Source organism: Ambystoma mexicanum, chromosome 2p (genome assembly GCF_040938575.1).
Source record: "Ambystoma mexicanum isolate Mex_15411 chromosome 2p, UKY_AmexF1_1, whole genome shotgun sequence".
Classification (NCBI taxonomy): domain Eukaryota; kingdom Metazoa; phylum Chordata; class Amphibia; order Caudata; family Ambystomatidae; genus Ambystoma; species Ambystoma mexicanum.
This window is the reverse complement of record NC_090923.1, coordinates 1,441,700,503-1,441,720,065: the sequence shown is the minus strand read 5'-3', so window position 1 is coordinate 1,441,720,065 and position 19,563 is coordinate 1,441,700,503. Positions and strand designations below refer to the sequence as shown.

General features: G+C 49.8%; 1 protein-coding gene across 7 annotated transcripts in view; it reads left to right on the top strand.

Moving 5' to 3' along the window:
- Positions 1-19,563, top strand: part of LOC138567600 (uncharacterized) — a 1,191,853-nt gene that overhangs the window by 958,530 nt on the left and 213,760 nt on the right. For all 7 annotated transcript variants that reach the window (XM_069645994.1, XM_069645989.1, XM_069645987.1 and 4 more), the window contains one exon: positions 4,511-4,685. In XM_069645994.1, the coding sequence (XP_069502095.1) occupies positions 4,511-4,685 (175 nt within the window). The remainder of the gene's footprint in view (positions 1-4,510; positions 4,686-19,563) is intronic.

The window sequence follows — 19,563 nt, the reverse complement described above, 5'->3', positions numbered from 1 at the left end:
TGGAGTTCGTACCTTCAGGTGAGTGGAACTGAAGTCTGCGATGGATTGAAGACAGGATACTGTTCCAAGTAAGTTTCTTTCTCTCTCTGCAGGTCCTTGGTTTCGGGTAAACTGGCTTCAAAGAACTGGACACAGTGAGCGTTACGCTGCCCACAGCAGAATAACGCAAAGCATGTTCTGCTGTTTGGGTGTGGTTTAAATAGTCTCAGGTAAAGTAGTCCAGGTTAAATAGTCCCAGGCCTGCCACACCTAAAGTAGTCCAGGTAAAGTAGTCCCAGGCCTGCCACACCCAAAAGACTAGACCACATAGCTCAGTTCCTTGTAACTGAGCTATGTGTGTGCCTCCATGTTGGCTGAACCCCCCCCCCCAAGTTAAATAGTCCCAAGTAAATAGTCCCATTCTATTGTTGGTCTTCATGATGGTTATGAGCCTGGCGCCAAAGGCGCCAGGACTGACTCCACGAGAGTCCTGGATGAGGTTTTAAGGCCTTTTTCCAGGCCCTAACGGGAAGGCTGACTTGCCAGTGAGGGCCAGGGGCAAGGGTCATGACACCATCATCTATGGGCTCTCCCCCTTCTCCTTGATCTGAAGCCAGAAACATTGGAGTCATCTTCGACTCCTCTCACTCCCTTCATCCCTCACATTCAGGACCTTGCCAAGAACTCCCATTTCAACTCCATCTCCTCAAAGGAATTCTTCCTTTCCTACAGTAGCTCAATGTCTCTACAGCTCTGGTTCTCTCTATGCTAGACTACTGCAATAGCCTTTTCCTTAATCTACCCTCTTCTTCTCTATGACCAGCTAATTCAGAAGAGGGGGGCTGCAAGACTTATCCTTGGCCTCAAGTCCAGGGACCTCATCCCTCCAGCCCCAAAAACTCTCCACTGGCTCCCGGTTCCTGCGAGGATCAAATTCAAATCCCTCTGCATCATCCACAAGGCTGTCTAAGGCCAGGGACCATGTTATCTACAATTTACTCTCAGTAAATCCTTTGCCTCCAGATCTCTACGTTCCTCCGGCACCAACTCTCTGCGTGTCAAGCGCTTTGCTAAACAGTGAGCTGGTGGCCGATCTCTTTCCTCGGCAGGCTGCCTCCTATGGAGCAGCCTTCACCTTCCTCTTCTGCCAGATTTACTCAAATTACCGAAGCTCTGCAAGACTTTCCTTTTCACATCCTCCCTCCCTTCCCTGTTAAACCCCAAAGTTGCTGAGATTGGGGACCAGGGCCCTTATTTGTCCGCCTGGGTTCTGGCCTCTCACACCCAATCGCCTACAGCCCCTGCCCACTCCTAGCACTTGCCTAGGCACCCACTGACCTATGCCACCTCATGTCTGCACGTATTTATTGGCAGCTGATCACTCCACCTAGGCATTTACAGCTGCTCGCACTCTCCCTCTTGTAACACCTAGCACTTACCCCACCACTCCCTCATCCCTTCTCTATCTCTACATTTGCACTTTCGGAATGCTCACAAGGCCTAGTAGGTCTGCCTCTACCTTTCACTGTTATATTTGACTTGCTTTCCCATGTTCCTTCCATGTTGCCCTGTGGGCACTTAGAAACACAATTTACTTACTTAAGCGCCTAACAAATGCACAATAAATAAATAAAGGACTTTTTCTCACAAATGACCACAAGAATTGCACAACTCGTTCGGGAAAGTTCAAGAATTTATTCGGAATGATCACAACTGGATTTATACCAGACTAGCCCAGACTTCCCTGCTTGCCAGATTGAGTGTTAGTGCTAATGCCACATAACCCATACTGTCTAATACTAAATTAGACTAACCGAACTGGCTTAAAGGCTGTAGCCTTTTTCTATCGACCTACCTCCGGGAATTACTAATAGAACTGTACTCTATTATTCCCCAAACAAATGCAAGTTATGATGTGCCTTGTCACAATCTCTTCCCCCATGCTTTCTTTCCTTTTCCTATTCTTTCTCTCCCCTCTTCTGCACTTACTCCCCTGCTACTCAACTACTCCCTTCTTACTTCTCATCCTCTCTTCTACTTTTTTTCTCTCCCTCTGCACGGCTACCCTCACCCCGCTCTCCTTGCCCCTCTCACTTCTCCCCCTCCTCTCTCTCCTCTTTTCTGCTGTTTCCTCACTATATTGCTCATTTCAGCATACACGCTCACACCAACCTCTCCTCTTTCTCACACTTGCCGCCACTCTCTGTTACACTCTACAGCTCACCTGCACCCGGTATCCGTAGACATTTTTTTATTTAAAAATCAGAATGGGAGATTTATTTGAATTTCGACTGAATGAAAATTTCAAACAGCTGAAAATGCCAAACAAATATCCCATTTGTTGCCATTATAGTGAATAAGGGAGTGGGGGCTGCAGGGGTGTCCCCCGCACCCTTGTTTTCTACAATGACATCAGGGGTTGCAGGAATGTCCCGCACTCCTGAAAAAAACAAGTTAGAAAACAAAAGGGACCATGCTGCACCGGTTTCTATCCACGCAAGTGAAGGGAACCGGCATGGGAGAGTGATGGAGGAGTCGGCGGCACACAATGAGGTGTGCCGCCAACAGTTAAGTAGGGAGCCGGGTAGGGAATCATAATTTGACTGAGTCTCATATTTCGAATTCAGCATTGCCACATTCGGCAATTTCAAATTCAAAATTGCGGGACTCGATCAAATCACGGATATCTCCCGCACTCTACTGCACAATCTCCTGCATTTCCTCAGCACTCTTTTTCATTCAGTCCTCCACCTGGTCTGTCGGTCCGACACCTTTCCTCCTTACCTCCCACGAACACCCTTCATCCACGTCTGGTCTGATGGGTCTTTGATACCAGGGCCTTCCTGTTTGCCTATTTTCCCTCCCTATTGGATCTCGCTTCCACCTGACCAATCAGGCCAATCTTCCTGCTCTATTTCCTCTGGGGCCAGGTTACAGGGTTCAACTTCTTAGCCCTGCCCTTTTTCCCACAGCAGTCTTTTTTGAAGTGTTGCTGAAGTCATGCCCCGGCATCTTTGGTAACAGGAGTTGCCATCCGGGAAAGTCCACGTTCTGGAGGCGATAATAGGAGCGAGCCTGGGATATATAGCGTTGGTGTTCCTGCATGTGGAGCTCTCCGATTGTGAAGTACGCATCCTGGTGCTGGTATTACTGGAATAGACAGGAAATGACTTTTGCAAGATATGAGGTTGAAAGCCGTGATGTACTAGACAGGAGTACTAGGTTCACAGGTATTCCGGGTACAAAGAGTAATACTAGACACTGGGGTGCCTCCCAACTCCCTCACTACACCTTTGTGGTACGACCGGCTCTTGCATACGCCCTGTTAGGCCGCCTACCTCAGTTTGGTAGGGGTCTCTGTTCCACCCTGGAGGGTCAAGACTCTGACCCCGTCATCTTTTCCATAAACACTAGGCCCATCTGGGCGAATGGCAATTGGAACATGCCTGAATGGCTCCTGATATCCCCGCCACATTATCACCACTCAGTATATAAATGAAGGACAGCCAAAGCCCTTGACCTGATAATGATCCTTAGCCTAGGAACCGTTCCCCATCAAACTACACACATTTCTTTCTTTCCTCCTTTCACTACTTAAACGACCCACAACACCCACTGGAGCCTATTTCCTCCTTTTACTCCTCAACACCTGTGGCTGTGTAGTCTAATTTGATTAACAAGGAACTACTTCTGCCTTTTCACCACACATACACCCCACATTCTCCATAGCCACCTGCTCACCTGGCAGATGTACGATGTGAGCAAGTCGAGCAATTGGTGCTCCTCTCTGGTTATTGAACAATACCAGCACAGAGAAGCAGGAAATTCTAGCCTGTGCTCATCCACATTTGAGGATTTGAACCTGCCTCATCCTCTCCTTCAACTAGCCTTCTCTTTCCCTTTCAATTTTTCTTCCAAAACCAAGGGCCAAAACAATGCCCAAATGGTAGGCTTCCTACTATTGAAGGCTGCTTCATATTACATTGACTCTGAGTAATAGAGCAGCAATTAAAGGTATGGTTCTCCTTTCAGTGCTCTCTGTTAAAATCCTTATCAATAAAGATGGGGTGATTGTACACATTGTCAAAAGGCTAACATTGATATGGGGGCATTGATTGGAAACATTTGTGACAGAAAGAGGATAACATTTAATTTATTACACAATGCAAGCAAGAAAAGGGCAAGTGCTTTGAGTAGCGAAAAATATCAAAAGGAGCCATTGATTTGAGAAAGGGAATAATTTATTAGAGAAAGTGTCTGGGAAAGTGGGAAAAGAAAGAGGGCAAGGGACTAAAGTTTGTAGAGGATAATAGCCAATGTGAAGATCACAGCTTGTCTGTTCACCATTCTCTTTCCCATTGACCTTTGCTACCCAAATGCCCCCATCTTTAAATTCCTTGTATGTCCTTTCCATTCATTGTATTCTACTTTACTAGTTTATTCTGCTGTGCCCTTTGCATGTCAGTATTTGTCTTCACTTCCCAAGTGTCTGTCTCCTTTTTTTCTTAACCTCTTGATTTCTGTATTCTAGGTAACTGATTTGTCTGCTCTTCAGGAGCTCAAATCTCTGCATACTCTTCACATCGACAATACCAGCATTTCAGAGGATTCGTTGCTGGCTATAGCAGATCATCCAGCAATCTCCACTCTCACCTTGTATGGGGTCCAGTCTATTGATGGCAACAGAGTGTTGCAGCTGATATCTGGTAGGTATTCTAGTATCAAGTACTGCACATTGAGAGCCTTGGTTATGTAAAACACTGATTGTGAATGCTGGTCACAGGCTTACCATGCTACCATTCAAAATCAAAGGCAGATGATACTGGGGAGATACTGGAAAGATACTGGGAGTGTTTAAAAACAACAGAGCATGCTGGGAGTCTTAGTCAAGAGCAGAGCATGATGAGTGTCCTGGCCACAGGCAGAGTATGAGAATCACGGCAATGCGCAGACGAATCTGGGAGTACTTTTTACAAGCAAGCTAACGTGGGGGTGAGGGGTTCCTGATTATAAGCACATCGTAATGGGCAGTTTTTCATTATTGTTGGATCTTGCTTGACGTCCTTGCCACATGCAGTGCATGATGGGAGTAGTGGTCTTCATAAAATGGTATTGGTTTTTACAGATTGGCCTGAATCAGCCCAAATCACTTCTTTATAGTCTAGTAGTATATCTGTGGCTCATGAATAAGAAAATGATCTAGTAGAAACAGCAGATATCACCTCTGTGCACAGATATCTTATTCTACATCTCAGTGCTTTTGGGCTTAATTACAACGTTCATATTTGTCATGATTATGATACCTTTGTTTGAAGATATGTGTTTCACACTACTCATATTGATTTCTCAAGGAAAGTCTGACAAATCCAGGAAGCCACCCTTTTGGGACTAGGGAGGTGGGCCTGCGAGGCTTAACATCCCCTAGGGGACAGGACAAGAGGGATCTCACTAGTTGTGACCTACCCCTGCCTTTGGAGGGCAAGAAATCCCCAGGTAAAGATAGTATTATTTACAACAAAAAAAGAAACTACCCAACCATAATACATTTTTATTGCTGAAGTCTTTACATTTAGTTTATTACACTTCCCTTGAAAACAGAATCCCAAATGTTCGCTCGTTACATGAGGATTGAACAGTACAATAATGTGCACGGCCCTTTAAAAATGAATGGCTTGGTTTCTGACCACACTCTGTTAAACTCCATACCTGAAGAGAAGAACCAATGGTGTCTCCTCTGCCGTTCCACAGCAGAACCTAAGAGAGCTATGTTTGTTTGTTTGTTTTTTTATAGAGCGCTCCAATCCCAGGGGTATCTGGGTGCATTACAAGAATTTTCATTTTCTTAGTTACATTACATAAAATTACATGGTTACATTAGAGACATGGTTACATAATAGGACTGTGCCACATAAAGTTTCATTACATTGGTGCCGGAGCCATCAACCCCTTACCACCTCATTACGAGTCTGCTCGTGGGACCCGCTGTGGGCGCCTGGTTTTACCAGGCGCCCTTAGCGGGTCCCGCGAGTAGACCAGGGTGCTAACAATTGTCCCGTTATTAACGGGCCTGTTGTTAGCACCCTCCCCATTCTCATTGAGCCCTATGGGGGATCGAATGGGAATGGGGAATGGTTCCTCGAATGAGGAATTACCGGGCCCTCCAAGGTCGGAATGGCCCAGTAATTCCTCATTCGAAGAACCCGGACATGGTACACGGTAAGGGGGTAGCCATGCCGCTAATAAGCGGCATGGCTACATCCTACCTCGTAATGACCCCCATAGACTATATAGAAAAGGTTATTTCCAGAGATACAGATACAGCACGGGTGTTGTTTACAAGGTCCTAGTTTTGGACATCTAATGTTGTGGTAAATCTTCGGAGGTGAGCCAATGTTTGGTATTTTTCCTGAAGTTGTAGGATTGGTCTGCTCTTAAGGTAGTGGGTAGGGAGTTCCAAAGTTGGGCAGCTATGACAGGAAATCTACTGCCGCCTGCTTTTTCCAATTTAAACCTGGGGACTCTTAGACAGAAGGAATTAGAAGTCCTCGTAGGTCGTGTGGAGTTATTTTGGATGAATTATTCCGTTAGGTATTGAGGGGCTGAGTTGTTGAGACATTTGGAAGACAGGGTGACTGTTTTGAGTTGTATTCTGTCCTTGATGGAGAGCCAGTTATTCCGTCTGACCAATGAGATATGTTGTCTTCTGGAGATGCTTAAGGCTGTTCTAAGTGCGTTGTTCTGAAGAATTTGAAGTTTATTGACAATGTATTTGCTAGGTCCATTGTAATAATCAAGTTTTGAAAGTATTGACGCTCTAGCCAGCGTAATGCAGCTTTCTGTAGAAAGAAAGGGTTTATAGACGTGGATCAGCTTACAAGTGTAAGCTGTCACCGATGCCATAGCACTGACTTGTTTGCGCATGTTCAAGACAAAGTCTAAGTAGAAACCCACGTTTTTTACCTCCTTAGCAACCTTGATGTCATTGCCGTCGATGTTAAAAGAGAGGTAGTGATTACTACGTTTCTTCTGATTGGCTGGTGTATCTATTAGCAGCTAATCGGTCTTCTCATCATTCAGACGCGGACCATGTGAGGCCATCCAGGCCTGAATGATGATATAGATTTTGTTAACCAGTGCCAGATCTTTCTCGTAGTCGCCTGTCAACGATATGAGGATCTGGGTGTCATGTGCATATTCTATTTATTTTTAACAATTTTTATTGATTTCAACAAACAACCAAAAAAGAACCAGACAGTGAACAACGATTATACATTTCAAGTATCATATGCAGTTTCACGATATGTCCACCGCCTCCCCGTTACCACCTCCCCTATCTTGAGTTTACCCCACATCACCGCCTTCCACCACTCTATCTGAGGCAACTACTTCCTCCCCTTCCCCTGAGGAGCCATCATCTTCTGAGCAAATCTGGGTAGGCCCGGACAACGTAGCTACTAAGTGCCTCCATGCTATCAATGTCTCCGCTTCTTCATCTCCCCCTTTATTAACAGCTTCACTCCACACCACAGTTTCTGCATCCGCCCATTTCTGAAGGTCATGCCAACAGACTTCTACTTTTGGTCTAGTACTTGCTTTCCAGCTCATGGCAATTCTACGCTTCGCAAGTATATAAGCCAGGTCTTTGAGTTTACTCACATGTTTCAACTTACGCGACCTGGGGAACCCCTGCACCATGCATGCCCACAAAGATTTCACCTCCAGCCGAATCTCCTATTCGGTCAAACGGTGGGCCACCTCCCTCCAGAATCTCCTTATTGCCAAGCACGCCCAGAACTTGTGCACCAGTCCTGCATTCTCCTCCCCACATTTCGGGCATGTTTGTGTTCCTGCATTCTTAAACCTTGCAATCTTCTGGGGGGGGTCATATACGCTCAATGGGTCACATATAACTGGAGTTATTGCAACCTCGCACTCCTGGACACTTTTTTGTGGTATCCTTGTACCCTCACCCACAACCCATCACTCATAGGTTTCCCAGCTTCCTCTTCCGAATCCCGTCTCAGCTAAGTCACCTCCTTTCCCACCCTTGACATCAGCAGTTCGTAGATTCGGGAGACCTCATGGCCTACGTCTGACACATCATAAAAAGTTTTGATGGCCGTGTCGGGCTGACTCTCCAGCACTATTTCTGACCAAGTGTCTTTTATCTTTTGCACCAACCTAGTATAGGTGATGTACTGTCCCTCGTGTAGTCCGGTGTCTTCCACTAGTGTGTCAAACTCCACCGCCTTCCCATCCTGCCACACGTCTCCCAGCGTTGCTGTACCAATCGGTTCCCAGTGCTTCCGGACTATCTTCCTCAGTTGCTCATCTACTACATTCAGTGCCGCTAGTGGCGTCTGTGGGGAACATGGGTACGGGTTCTCTCTGGCCCGGCGAGCCCGTTGACATATCTTCCAACCCAAGTCTAACATTCTTGTCCCTCTGCCTTGCTGTGATTTTGGCAGCCATATCCATTCTTTAAAAACAAAACGGGGCACATTCAGCTCTCAATAACCTGGACTCTGATGTGGAGTCTTCCGATAACCACCTCGCCACATATTGTAGTTGGCGGCCAGGTACTACATCTCAAAATTGGGCATTTAATGCCCCCTTGCTCATACGTGTTTTGCAATTTCCATAACACTATTCTGTTCCTAGTGTTGTGCCGTATGAACCCCTTACATATACCATGGATTTTAGCAAAGAATCGCTTGGGTTTCATATATGTCTATTCACAAAGTAGTGTAACAGCCTAGGCAGCACCACCATTTTTAGTAGTGCCACTTTCCCCATCATGGTCAAAGGGAGCTTGGCCAAGAACCTCATGCTGTTTTCAACGTTAGCCACCGCATTCTCTGTGTTTTGTTTGTGTTCGACCTCGACACTGTGATGTACATCAATCTCCAGGTATCTAAAGGTCCCGGTCTCCCATTGTATTTGTAATACTGGCAGTTCCTCTCGTGGTATCCCTTTATATCTACACAGGGGAAATATACATGATTTCTTGGGGTTCACTGTGATGTCAGACAGCACCACGTATCACCCCATTACTTCCAAAATATATTGTAGGTTCTCTTCGGGATATCTCGAGTACAATAGCATGTCATCAGCATACATTGATATCAAATGTTGATCCCCACCACTCCATATTGTTGCCTCAAATATATCGCTAGGGGTTCTAGCGCTAAAATGAATAGCATCGGGGACCACAGACATCCCTGTCTAGTACCCCTGCTGAGTTGCCATCAATCTGAGAAGGTCGTTCCCGTCCTAACTCGAGCCAGTGGTTTACTGTACAGCAATTGGACCCATCTCAAGTATGTGGGCCAAACCCTGTATTCCTTTAGGTCTGCCATCAACCAAGGCCATTTGACAGAGTCGAAGGCCTTCACTGCATCTAATTAAATTATTGCAACCTCTTGGGGGTCCCTTTCAGTTTGTTCTGTCACATGATGGAGCCTTCTGAGATTGTCATATATGCTTCTGTGCAGAACATACCCGGTCTGATCAGGATGTATGAGTTTCTCCAGCATGGGGTCTGGCATGGATTCACATGCTTATGAATATTCCCCGTCGTCAGGCTGGGAATCCTCGGTAAAGAAAAAATCAGTATCAGTTTCGTTTCTGAGCTGTCTTTCTTAGTAGTAACCAATCACTGGTCTCTGGGTCATACTGCCCCCAGCCAATGTCTGCCCTCTCCCTAAGCCCCGCCCCTGGCAGCCATGCCCAGATTTTTACCACACGTTCAAATGTTGGAAACCTCGTGCTACAGCTCTCGAGCTTTTACTGCGTTTTGTGCTTTTTCAAAGAGATTTATCTCATTTTTTCAGTTTAATCGAGCCTCAAGCTCCACCGTTTCTACTTCCGATCAACCGGGACCTGTTTTGGATTTTTCTACACCCCTCAAGGGGGAAGTTTTCATCAAGTTACGCTTCTTGGAGGATTCCAGAAGTTTCCTGAGTCATACCTCGCGGACGACAGGAACATGGCCCAGGAGAAGGGAAGCTCGGCTCCCGGCAAACTGTTCAGGATCTGCCCTGGATGCAACCTACAAAATGTGTTCAAGGAGGACTAGCATTCGAAATGCCTATACTGCCTCCACGAGGACAAAACGCACGTGGGAAAGGACTGTGCGTTTTGCATGAACATGTCGGATCAGACTATGAGGGATCGTCGGACCCGTCTCTCCAACGACAGGGGCCCAACAGAAGGCAAAGCACCGCGAGTCCGCGGGCACCGGGAGCGCCGAACCGTCGGGCTCCTCGGCTGCCAAACAGGGCGCACCTTCACCGACGCCATCAACCACGAGCCAACGCTCTGGCTCGGGGAAGAGAAAATCCGAGAACCCGGCTAAGCTTCTGGAGAGGACCTGGTCGATCTCGAAAGAACCGGCCGAAGGGGAGCGAGGCGGTGACCTTTCACCTAAGGTGAAGGCCTCAAGCGCGCCCAAGGTGGTGAAGGCCTTGATCCCGGCCAAGGCCTCGATTGAGGGAGTCGCTGCGGCCCTGGCGAAGCCTGTGGAGGCTACCCCAGTGGAGGCGACCTCGGGGGCCCAGAGTTTCCCTGCCTCTGCGGAGGGAATCCTCTTTTAAGCCCATCGAGTAGAACCCCGTGAAGACCCCGGTGGAATAAGAGGGGGAGGACGTGGCCGTTACGGACACAGACACAACCTCTGAGGAGGTACTGACCGAGAATTCGGAAGAGGCCCGGTCCCACGGGAGGAATCCCGACAAGGGGGATGACGAGAGCGAAGGTGGCGACGACGAGGTTCCCGTGGAGGAGGAGCAACCGTCGCACCCGCCACGCCCGTCGCAGCCCGAGCAGCATGACAACTCGGCGGCCATTTTGACGGCAATCCAATCCTTATACACGGATATAAGGACGAGATTGCCCCTACCCCCGACGGACGACCCAACCGAACCTGGTCAGTCGGGAAGCCCTCCATACAAGAGGAGGAGAATTCATCCAGCGCCCTTTCAGCCCTCACGGCCTTCTCAGCCTTTGTCACCTTCCCCGGTCCTGAGGGATGACACAGGAATAGACACAGCCACGACGGGGACGGATGACGACGGCGGTGACGACGGGACTGACCTCCCGTCTCCGATTCCTCGGGCGTCCCCTCCCGACGAAATTGGCTCCTTCCACGCCATGATTGCCATGGCGTCTGAGCTTTTTCAGCTCTGCCCCAAAGAGAATAAGAAGGAAGGCTTCCTCTACCAACGGCGCGAGGACAAGAGGAAGACGGTCCTCGCAGTACCGTTGCTGGATGGCATCTGGGACGAGGGACCTGCCCTCCTGAAGAACCCGCCCACGACGCTTGCCAAGAGGGACCGGTATGAGAAGTAGTACCGGGTCCCAGACGCCGCCCCGCCACACAGCCGACCCCGGATTTGGTCGTCTCGGCCAAGAAGAAAGCGGGGGGGGGGGGGCCATCAGCTTCATCTTCAACTTCCCCACCGGACGGCGAGGAAAAGAAACTGGACGCCATGGGACGACGAGTCATCTCGTCGGCGGCGATGACGATCAAGGCAGCCAAGCCCTAGCGATTGTGGCCCACTACGACAGGGAATTGTGATACAAGATCGCCCCCCTGTTGGATTTCCTACCAGACAACAAGAGGGCAGAGGCCCTGGTAATCCTACAGGAAGGTGAGGTGGCTTCGGACCATGCCATAACGGGAGCCACAGGCATTGCCAACACTGGTTTCCCCCATTTGGGCAAGAGCGTTTGCCTTGGACGGCGGGGGTGGCTGAAGGCGATGGATTTCCGCCAAGACGTACAAGCCAAGGTTTTGGACATGCCATTAGACGGGAACAACCTGTTTGGAAAAACAGTGGATGAGTCACTGCAGGCCATCAAGACCGACACCGAGACGGCTTGGGCCTTGAGAGTTCTGCAGCAATGGCGGCCGCCCTTTTGGAACTCCGGAGGCAAGCAAGGTGCCTCCAAAGGATTCGGCGGCGGCTCCTCAACGTACCGTCAGGCGGCCCGCTCCTCGTCGCAAGAAGCTTACAGGGGACGAGGCAAGGCAGGTGGATCTCGCCGTCGTCGCCAGGGAGGCCAAGGCGGCATGGCCGCTTCCAAGCAAGACTGAACCGGCCGTTGCGTCGGGCCCCCACCGAAGCACCCCGGTGGGAGGCCGGCTGATGAAGTGCGTCAGCGTGTGGGAGTCCATCTCCACCGACAGTTGGGTGCTGGATGCCCTGGCCCACGGTCACACTCTGGAATTCCTCTAGAAGTGCCCCCGAATTCCTCCCGTGGCCAGGAAGGAAAACCACTTCCCTCAACTGCTTTTAGAGGTAAGGGCGATGCTCAAGAAAGGAGCCATCGAGCTCGTCCCAAAGAGGCTCCGGGGCTCCGGAGTATACTCAAGATACTTCCTTGTCAGAAAGATGACAGGAGGATGGCGTCGCATCCTGGACCTGCGCCGACTAAACAGATACATCAAGGCACAGAAGTTCCGGATGGTCACCCTCCAGCATGTGCTGGGCCAGCTGGAGGAAGGCGACTTCCTATCGTCGTTGGATTTGGAGGATGCGTACTTTCACATCCCCATACTAAAAGGATACCGAAAGTTTCTCAGGTTTGTGGTCCAGGGACGGCACTACCAGTTCAAGGCCCTCTCATTCGGATTGAAGTCGGCACCCAGGGTATTCACCAAGTGCCTAGCGTCGGTGGCGGCGCGGCTGTGCCTGCAGGGGATCCACGTCTACCCCTACCTGAATGATTTGGCTCATCCGAGCAAGAACAAGAGAACTCGCTGTCGAACACACAGCGAAGACCGTCCGACTGCTTATGGACCTGGGATTCTCCATCAACTTCCCCAAATCCCACCTGACTCCGTCGCAGGTCGCACTGTTTCTGGGAGCCAGGCTCTATTCAGTGGCGCGAGTGGCCTCGCCGTCGGAGGAAAAGACGAAGGCCAACCTGGGCAAGGTGCAGCTCTGCTGGCCACAGACGTGGCCAGGGTGAGGTCCCTCCTAGGGATGATGTCCTCGTGCATCTATCTGGTGCACCTGTGCAGGCTTCAGATGCGCCCTCTACAGGAGTTCCTCGACGCCGGTTGGATGCAAGCGACGGGCAGCTCCGAGGACAAGATCTCGCTCAACGAGGTATTCCGCCGAGCAATTCGGTGGTGGGGCAACCGTGCGCATCTCGCGGCGGGCACAGACTTTCAGACCCCAGCACACCAGGTGACGGTGACGACGGATGCCTCCCTGGAGGGGTGGGGAGCGCACACCAGAGTTCTTCACGCGAGAGGCCTCTGGCTCCCGGAGGAGAGGACGCTCCACATCAACATACTGGAGCTCCGAGCAGTGTTCTGGGCCCTCAGGTTGTCTCTCCCATCCCTCAAGGGCAAGGTGGTGAGGATCTTCACCGACAACACCACCACAATGTTCTACATCCGGAAGCAGGGAGGAACAAGATCCCCAGCCCTGTCCAAGGAAGCCCATGATCTGTGGCACTGGGCCGTTGCCCAGGGGATGTTTCTGGTACCCTTTCATCTGGCAGGGACAAACAACACAATCGCCGACTCGCTCAGCAGGGAGCTGCGCTCGTGCCACGAGTGGGAACTGCGTCAGGATCAAGTGGATCGACTCTTTCAACGATGGGGCAAACCCCAGATCGACCTGTTCGCGACGGCGACGAACTCTAAGTGCCAGAGGTTCACTAGCAGGTTTCCCCAGCCGAGGAGCATGGGCGATGCTTTCTCGTTCCCCTGGGACGGCCTGTTCCTGTATGCGTTCCCTCCGTTGCCGTTGCTACTGTGACTCGTCAACCAGCTCAAGAGGTCCCGGTGCAGGATGATCCTCGTCGCACCGGCGTGGCCGAGGCATATCTGGTTCCCGGACCTTCTGGACTTGTCAGCGTCCCCACCAGTCAAACTGTCGACGGACACAGATCTTCTCTCCAGAGAAGGAGGCGCCATCCTTCATCACGACCCAGAGTCGCTGAACTTGCAGGCCTGGCTCCTGCAGCACTAGAGTTTGGAGCGTACGATATCCTGGCAGAATGCAGAGAGGTTCTTGCAAAGGCCAGGCCGTCCTCAACTGTCAAGTGCTACGGACACAAGTGGAAGAGTTTCTCTGTCTGGTGCCGTGCAGAGAAGATTAACCCTCTACGGATTACGGCCCCTCAAGTGCTACCGTACTTACCGTCGCTGGCCAAAGCTGGACTAGCTCATGCTTCCATCAAGATACATCTGGCAGCGATATCCCGATACACCAGAACTACAGGACGTTCATTCCTGTGGTCTCATCGCCTGGTGAAGGAGTTTATGAAAGGACTGTCCCGATCGTTCCCGCCGGTGAAGACTCCAACCCCGGCGTGGGAGCTCAACGTGGTGCTGACCAGGCTCATGGGCCAGCCATTCGAGCCTTTGCATTTGGCTCCATTGAAGTTCCTGTCGTGGAAGACAGCGTTCCTTGTGGCCATCACCTCCGCATGACGCTTGGGAGAGATTCAGGCCCTATCCTGCAAGCCTCCATACTTGACTTTTCATGAGACGAGGGTGGTGCTGAGGACTCACGCCTCTTTCATGCCCAAGGTGCCGTCGGACTTCCATGTCAACAAGCCCTTGGTGTTACCAGTTTTCTTCCCGTCGCCGGCCGAGAGGACTTTGCACTCGCCAGATGTGGCTAGAGCTCTGAAGTTCTACGTGGATCGAACAAAGAGTTTTTGGAAGACATCACAGCTGTTTGTGAACTTTGGACCTGTGAACCAAGGGAAGGCTCTCTCAAAGGCTTCCATTTCCAGATGGCTCTCCGGCTGCATCATGCACTGTCACCGGTTGGCAAACCGACCTTTGCCCGGCCGTCCGAGAGCCCATTCGACCAGAGCAATCGCTTCTACCACGGCGTTCCTGACTGGTGTGCCCCTGCTGGACATCTGCAGGGCCGCTACTTGGAGGTCGACACACACCTTCATAAGATTCTACTGCGTTGATCGGGACTCCAGGGAGGAGTCCAGGGTCGGCCAAGCAGTGCTGCGCAACCTGTTCGCTTAAGGTGAGCCTGATGAGGAGGTAAGAGATACTTAATGTTGAGCCTTTGCCACCTCCTGTGGTTGTGCATGTGTGTATTGCTATGCATTATTTTATTCATGAGCATGTGAATCCATGCCAGACCCCATGCTGGAGAAGGAACAAGTTACTTACCTGTAACTGTTGTTCTCCAGCATGGGTCTGGCATGGATTCACATGCAAACCCTCCCACATACCCCTCTGCGGATCTTCACTTGGTCATACTGCCACTTGGTGTGCTACCAAATCTGAGGATGGCTGCCAGAGGCGGGGCTTAGGGAGAGGGCAGTCATTGGCTGGGGCAGTATGACCCAGAGATCAGTGATTGGTTACTACTAAGAAAGACAGATCAGAAACGAAACTGATACTGATTTTTTCCTTACCGAGGATTCCCACCCTAACGACGGGGAATATTCATGAGCATGTGAATCCATGCCAGACCCATGCTGGAGAACAACAGTTACAGGTAAGTAACTTGTTCCTTCTGAGACTTGTGCGGTGTAACGCTCACCTGATTCCCACGGAGGCGCTGGTCTTGGCAGGGTGGTAACTGTATCTTGAAAAGTGAAGTGCAGGACTCGATTGGCTTCCGGGGCTGGGCCTCTTCGCACTGTGTGTCTAACTCGAAGAGTAAGATGTCTGCAGGTGAAAGAATATGGGGTTAATGACCTGGGATTGTCGGGTGTCTCTCTCTCTCCCCCTCTCACTTTTCCGTGGAGCCCCAAGGTCAACGTGCTCACCTTAGATAGGTGAATGCTGGACTCTCCATCTGCGTCTGGTGCAGGGTGCCGTTACCAGTTCCTTCACTGGGTTGAAACGTAGGCCTCTTGACTTCAGAGGATTGCTAACCGTTGTTAACTGCACGAACGGTGAGTTTCCGGGCACCTTGAATGTCCTTACAGTCTTTAGGGGCATGGGCACGTTAGTATGGAATAGGGCTCTGTATAATGTTCTTTTCAAATGGTGCCTTTTGTCTTGCAGGGCTCTTGAGGCGGAAGATGGTGGTTTGAAGAGAGCCGGAGTTCGAACCAGCGCATAGGAATGAATCGCTTGGGAGTGCGTAAGTAAGTGCCTGTTGCCTGCTTTCGAAATGCACTCCAACTGTCTCTTTTCTTTTGCAGGTATGAGTTCGGGTGCTGAAGAGACTCTGGAAAACGCCGGGGTATTTGCAGGCGCCTAATTGTGGAGGGCGCGATGGCCCGTGAGTAAATAGCCTGCCTAATGTCTCTCCTTTTCTCTTTCAGGTGCAGGAATGCAGCGTTGAAGAAAAACGGAATTCGAGGGGTGCCGGTAAGTAAATTCCCCACTGGAATAATTATGCTTTTGTCTTCACAGGCTTTTATAATGGCGGAGGAGCAGCGCGAAGAGTTGGTAACTGCCGATGGATCAGGTGAGGAAAGCGCTGCGAGTGAAGGTTGCTGTGCTAACCTGTTGTTTCTTTGTCTTTGCAGGTGCTTCTGAAGGCTGGATACAAGAAAGGTAAGCTTTTGTTCTCACAGGTTCAGGATTGGAAGAATGAAGACTGGAACCGACACGGTGAGCGTTCTGCTGCAGATGCAGAATAACGCGAAGCACGTTGCATCAATCGGGTGTGGTTTAAATAGCCTTGGAGTGATGAGGCGTCTTCCTCCACTTCCTCGCCCAGGAAAGAAAAGAGTTCCTGTTCTAGAAGAGTTCCAGTGTTGTATCCAGGGAGTGGAGCCTGCCCCACCCAGGTAAGAAACTAGTCCCGGCTCGTAGAGGATTCCCATATGGCTGGTAAGTAAGCAGCATGGTCTGCTGCAGGTAAGTCCACCCAAGCATCTTTATACATGTTATGAGCCCGGCGCTTCCAGTGCCGGGACCAGTGATTTTGATGAGCCTGGTGCCACCGGCGCCAGGACAGGGTCCAAAAGGTCCCAATGGGGACCGGCTGGTGCCTAGGATGAAGGTTAGAGGCCTGCTTCCAAGGACGTTGGGCTGGTCCTAGTCCCTTGGAAGCAGTGATCATGACAGCACCCCCCCCTCAAGGCCCCTCCCAAGCGCGTCTTCTCCGGGGGTTTTGGCTTGTCGGGGTGATTTAGATGGAATTTCTTGACCAGACGAGGTGCATGGACATGTTCTGAGGGTTCCCAAGACCTTTCCTGGGGGCCGTATCCTTTCCAATCAACTAGGTAGTATAACTTAGATTTGGAGATTTTGGAGTCTAGGATGTTCTTTACTTCGAACTCAAGTTCTCCATCCACTAGAACAGGTTCTGGGAGTTTGGTCAATCGGGTTTCTGGTTGTACTGGTTTTAGTAGGGAGACATGGAATACTGGATGTATTTTCATATGAGAAGGCAATTCCAATTTGACAGCCACCGGATTAATTACGGCAGAGATGAGATAGGGTCCTAGGTATCTCGGGATGAAAGTGCGGGGTCCTTTTAGAGGCAGGTGCTTAGTGGATAACCAGACCTGATCTCCCATAGAGTAGTGAGGGGCCTCTTTACGGTGTAGATCCGCTCCTTTTTTGTATAGTGCTTTAGCTCTTTGCAGATGGGCAGTGGCTTCTTTAAAAGCATGAGTGATCACCGAGTGCAAGTGATCCACAGCAGGTGTTTCGAGTTTTTGGGGAGGATCCAGGTTAGAGGTCCTAGGATGGGTTCCATATAACAGGAAGAAGGGAGTCTTCCCGGTTCCAGAATGGATCGAATTGTTATAAGCATATTCAGCGATCCAAAGGATGTCCTTCCAAGGGTTTTCAGTTTGTTGGAGCATGCAACGTAAATATTGCTCCAGAGTTTGATTTGTCCTCTCGGTTTGTCCGTCAGTTTGGGGATGGTGACTAGTTGAAAGTCTCACATCAATCTGGGCTAAGCGACAGCAACTTTGCCAAAAGTGGGAGATGAATTGACTTCCTCTATCGGAGACCAAAACCGAGGGAAAACCGTGTAACCGGACAATGTTTTCTAGGAATTCTCGGGCTAACACTGAAGCTGAAGGTAGGCCTTTTAGGGGAATGAAGTGAGCCATCTTGGAGAATAGATCCACGACTACTAAAATGGTATTATACCCTGAGCACGGAGGTAAGTCAGTGATGAAATCCATGGACAGGGTATGCCATGGACAGGGAGGGATGTCAAGCGGGTGTAAGAGGCCGGCTGGTTTCTCCTTCTGGCTTTTATTCTGAGCACACACACCGCAGGAGATTACAAAGTCTCTAATGTCCTTCTTCCATGGTGGCCACCAGAAATGTCTTTTGACCTTTTCCATGGTTTTGGTAATACCAGGGTGGCCCTCCATTAATGAGTCATGATAACAGGAGATTACCTGTTTTTGTATTTTCTCACAGGGCAAGTACAATCGTCCTCGGAAATATGGTAGGTCTTGATCCACTGAGAAGTCCTTCCCCTTGAGTTGCCAGTCCTGTAATTCTGCCGGAGTTAGGAGTGATTTGACCGTTGTCTCGATGTCTTCAAGGGATTGAGTGCTGACCAAACCCAAAACTCTTTGTTCAGGGATTATGGGTATTGGTTCAGGATTGGTCAAGTGTTCATCTATTCCCATCCGGGAGAGGGCATCTGCTTTTCCGTCTTTACTGCCTGGTCGATAAGTAATTATAAAGTCAAACTCAGCCAAAAACAGAGCCCAGCGGAGCTGCCTGGAAGACTGAGCTTTGGCCGTTTTCAGATATTGTAAGTTGCGGTGATCTGTCATTACTGTGACTGTGTGTCTGGCTCCCAAAAGGTAATGCCGCCAGGCCTTAAAGGCCGATCTGATAGCTAGAAGTTCCTTGTCTGTAATAGTATAGTTGATCTCGGGAGCCGAGAATATGCGGGACCAAAAGGCTACAGGATGTAATTGGTGTGTAAATGGATCCCTTTGTGATAAAACTGCCCCCATAGCAAGACTAGAAGCATCTGTTTCAACGATGTAGGGGAGTTCTGGGCGGGGATGTTTCAGAACAGGTGCAGAGATGAATTTAGCTTTTAAGTCTTGGAAAGCTTGTTCCGCCTCTGTAGACCACTCAAAACGTTTGTTTTTCTTTAACAGAGCGGTGATGGGCTGGACTATTCGAGAGAATTCGGGAATGAACCTGCGGTAAAAGTTAGCGAAGCCTAACATGCTTTGAACTCCTTTTACAGAGGTTGGTGAAGGCCACTTGATGATTGCATCAACCTTTTTTGAATCCATATGGACTCCGTTAGGCGACAGTATGAATCCCAGGAATTCAACTTCAGTTACGTTGAAAACGCATTTTTCAAGCTTAGCAAAAAGGTTATGTTGACGCAATCTCTCGAGGACCTCTTTAACGTGTTTCCGATGTTCCTCTTCAGATGGTGAATAGACGAGGATGTCGTCAATATAGACGACACACACACATCTATGAGTTCTCTGAGGACGTCATTTATAACATACTGGAAGGCGGCCAGAGCGTTGCATAGTCCAAAGGGCATAACTTGATATTCAAACAGCCCATACTTGGTGCGGAAGGCCGTCTTCCATTCATCACCCTCTTTTACTCGTACCAAATGGTAGGCTCCTCTGAGATCCAACTTTGTATATATACATGCGTTTTTGACTTGGTCCAGGAGT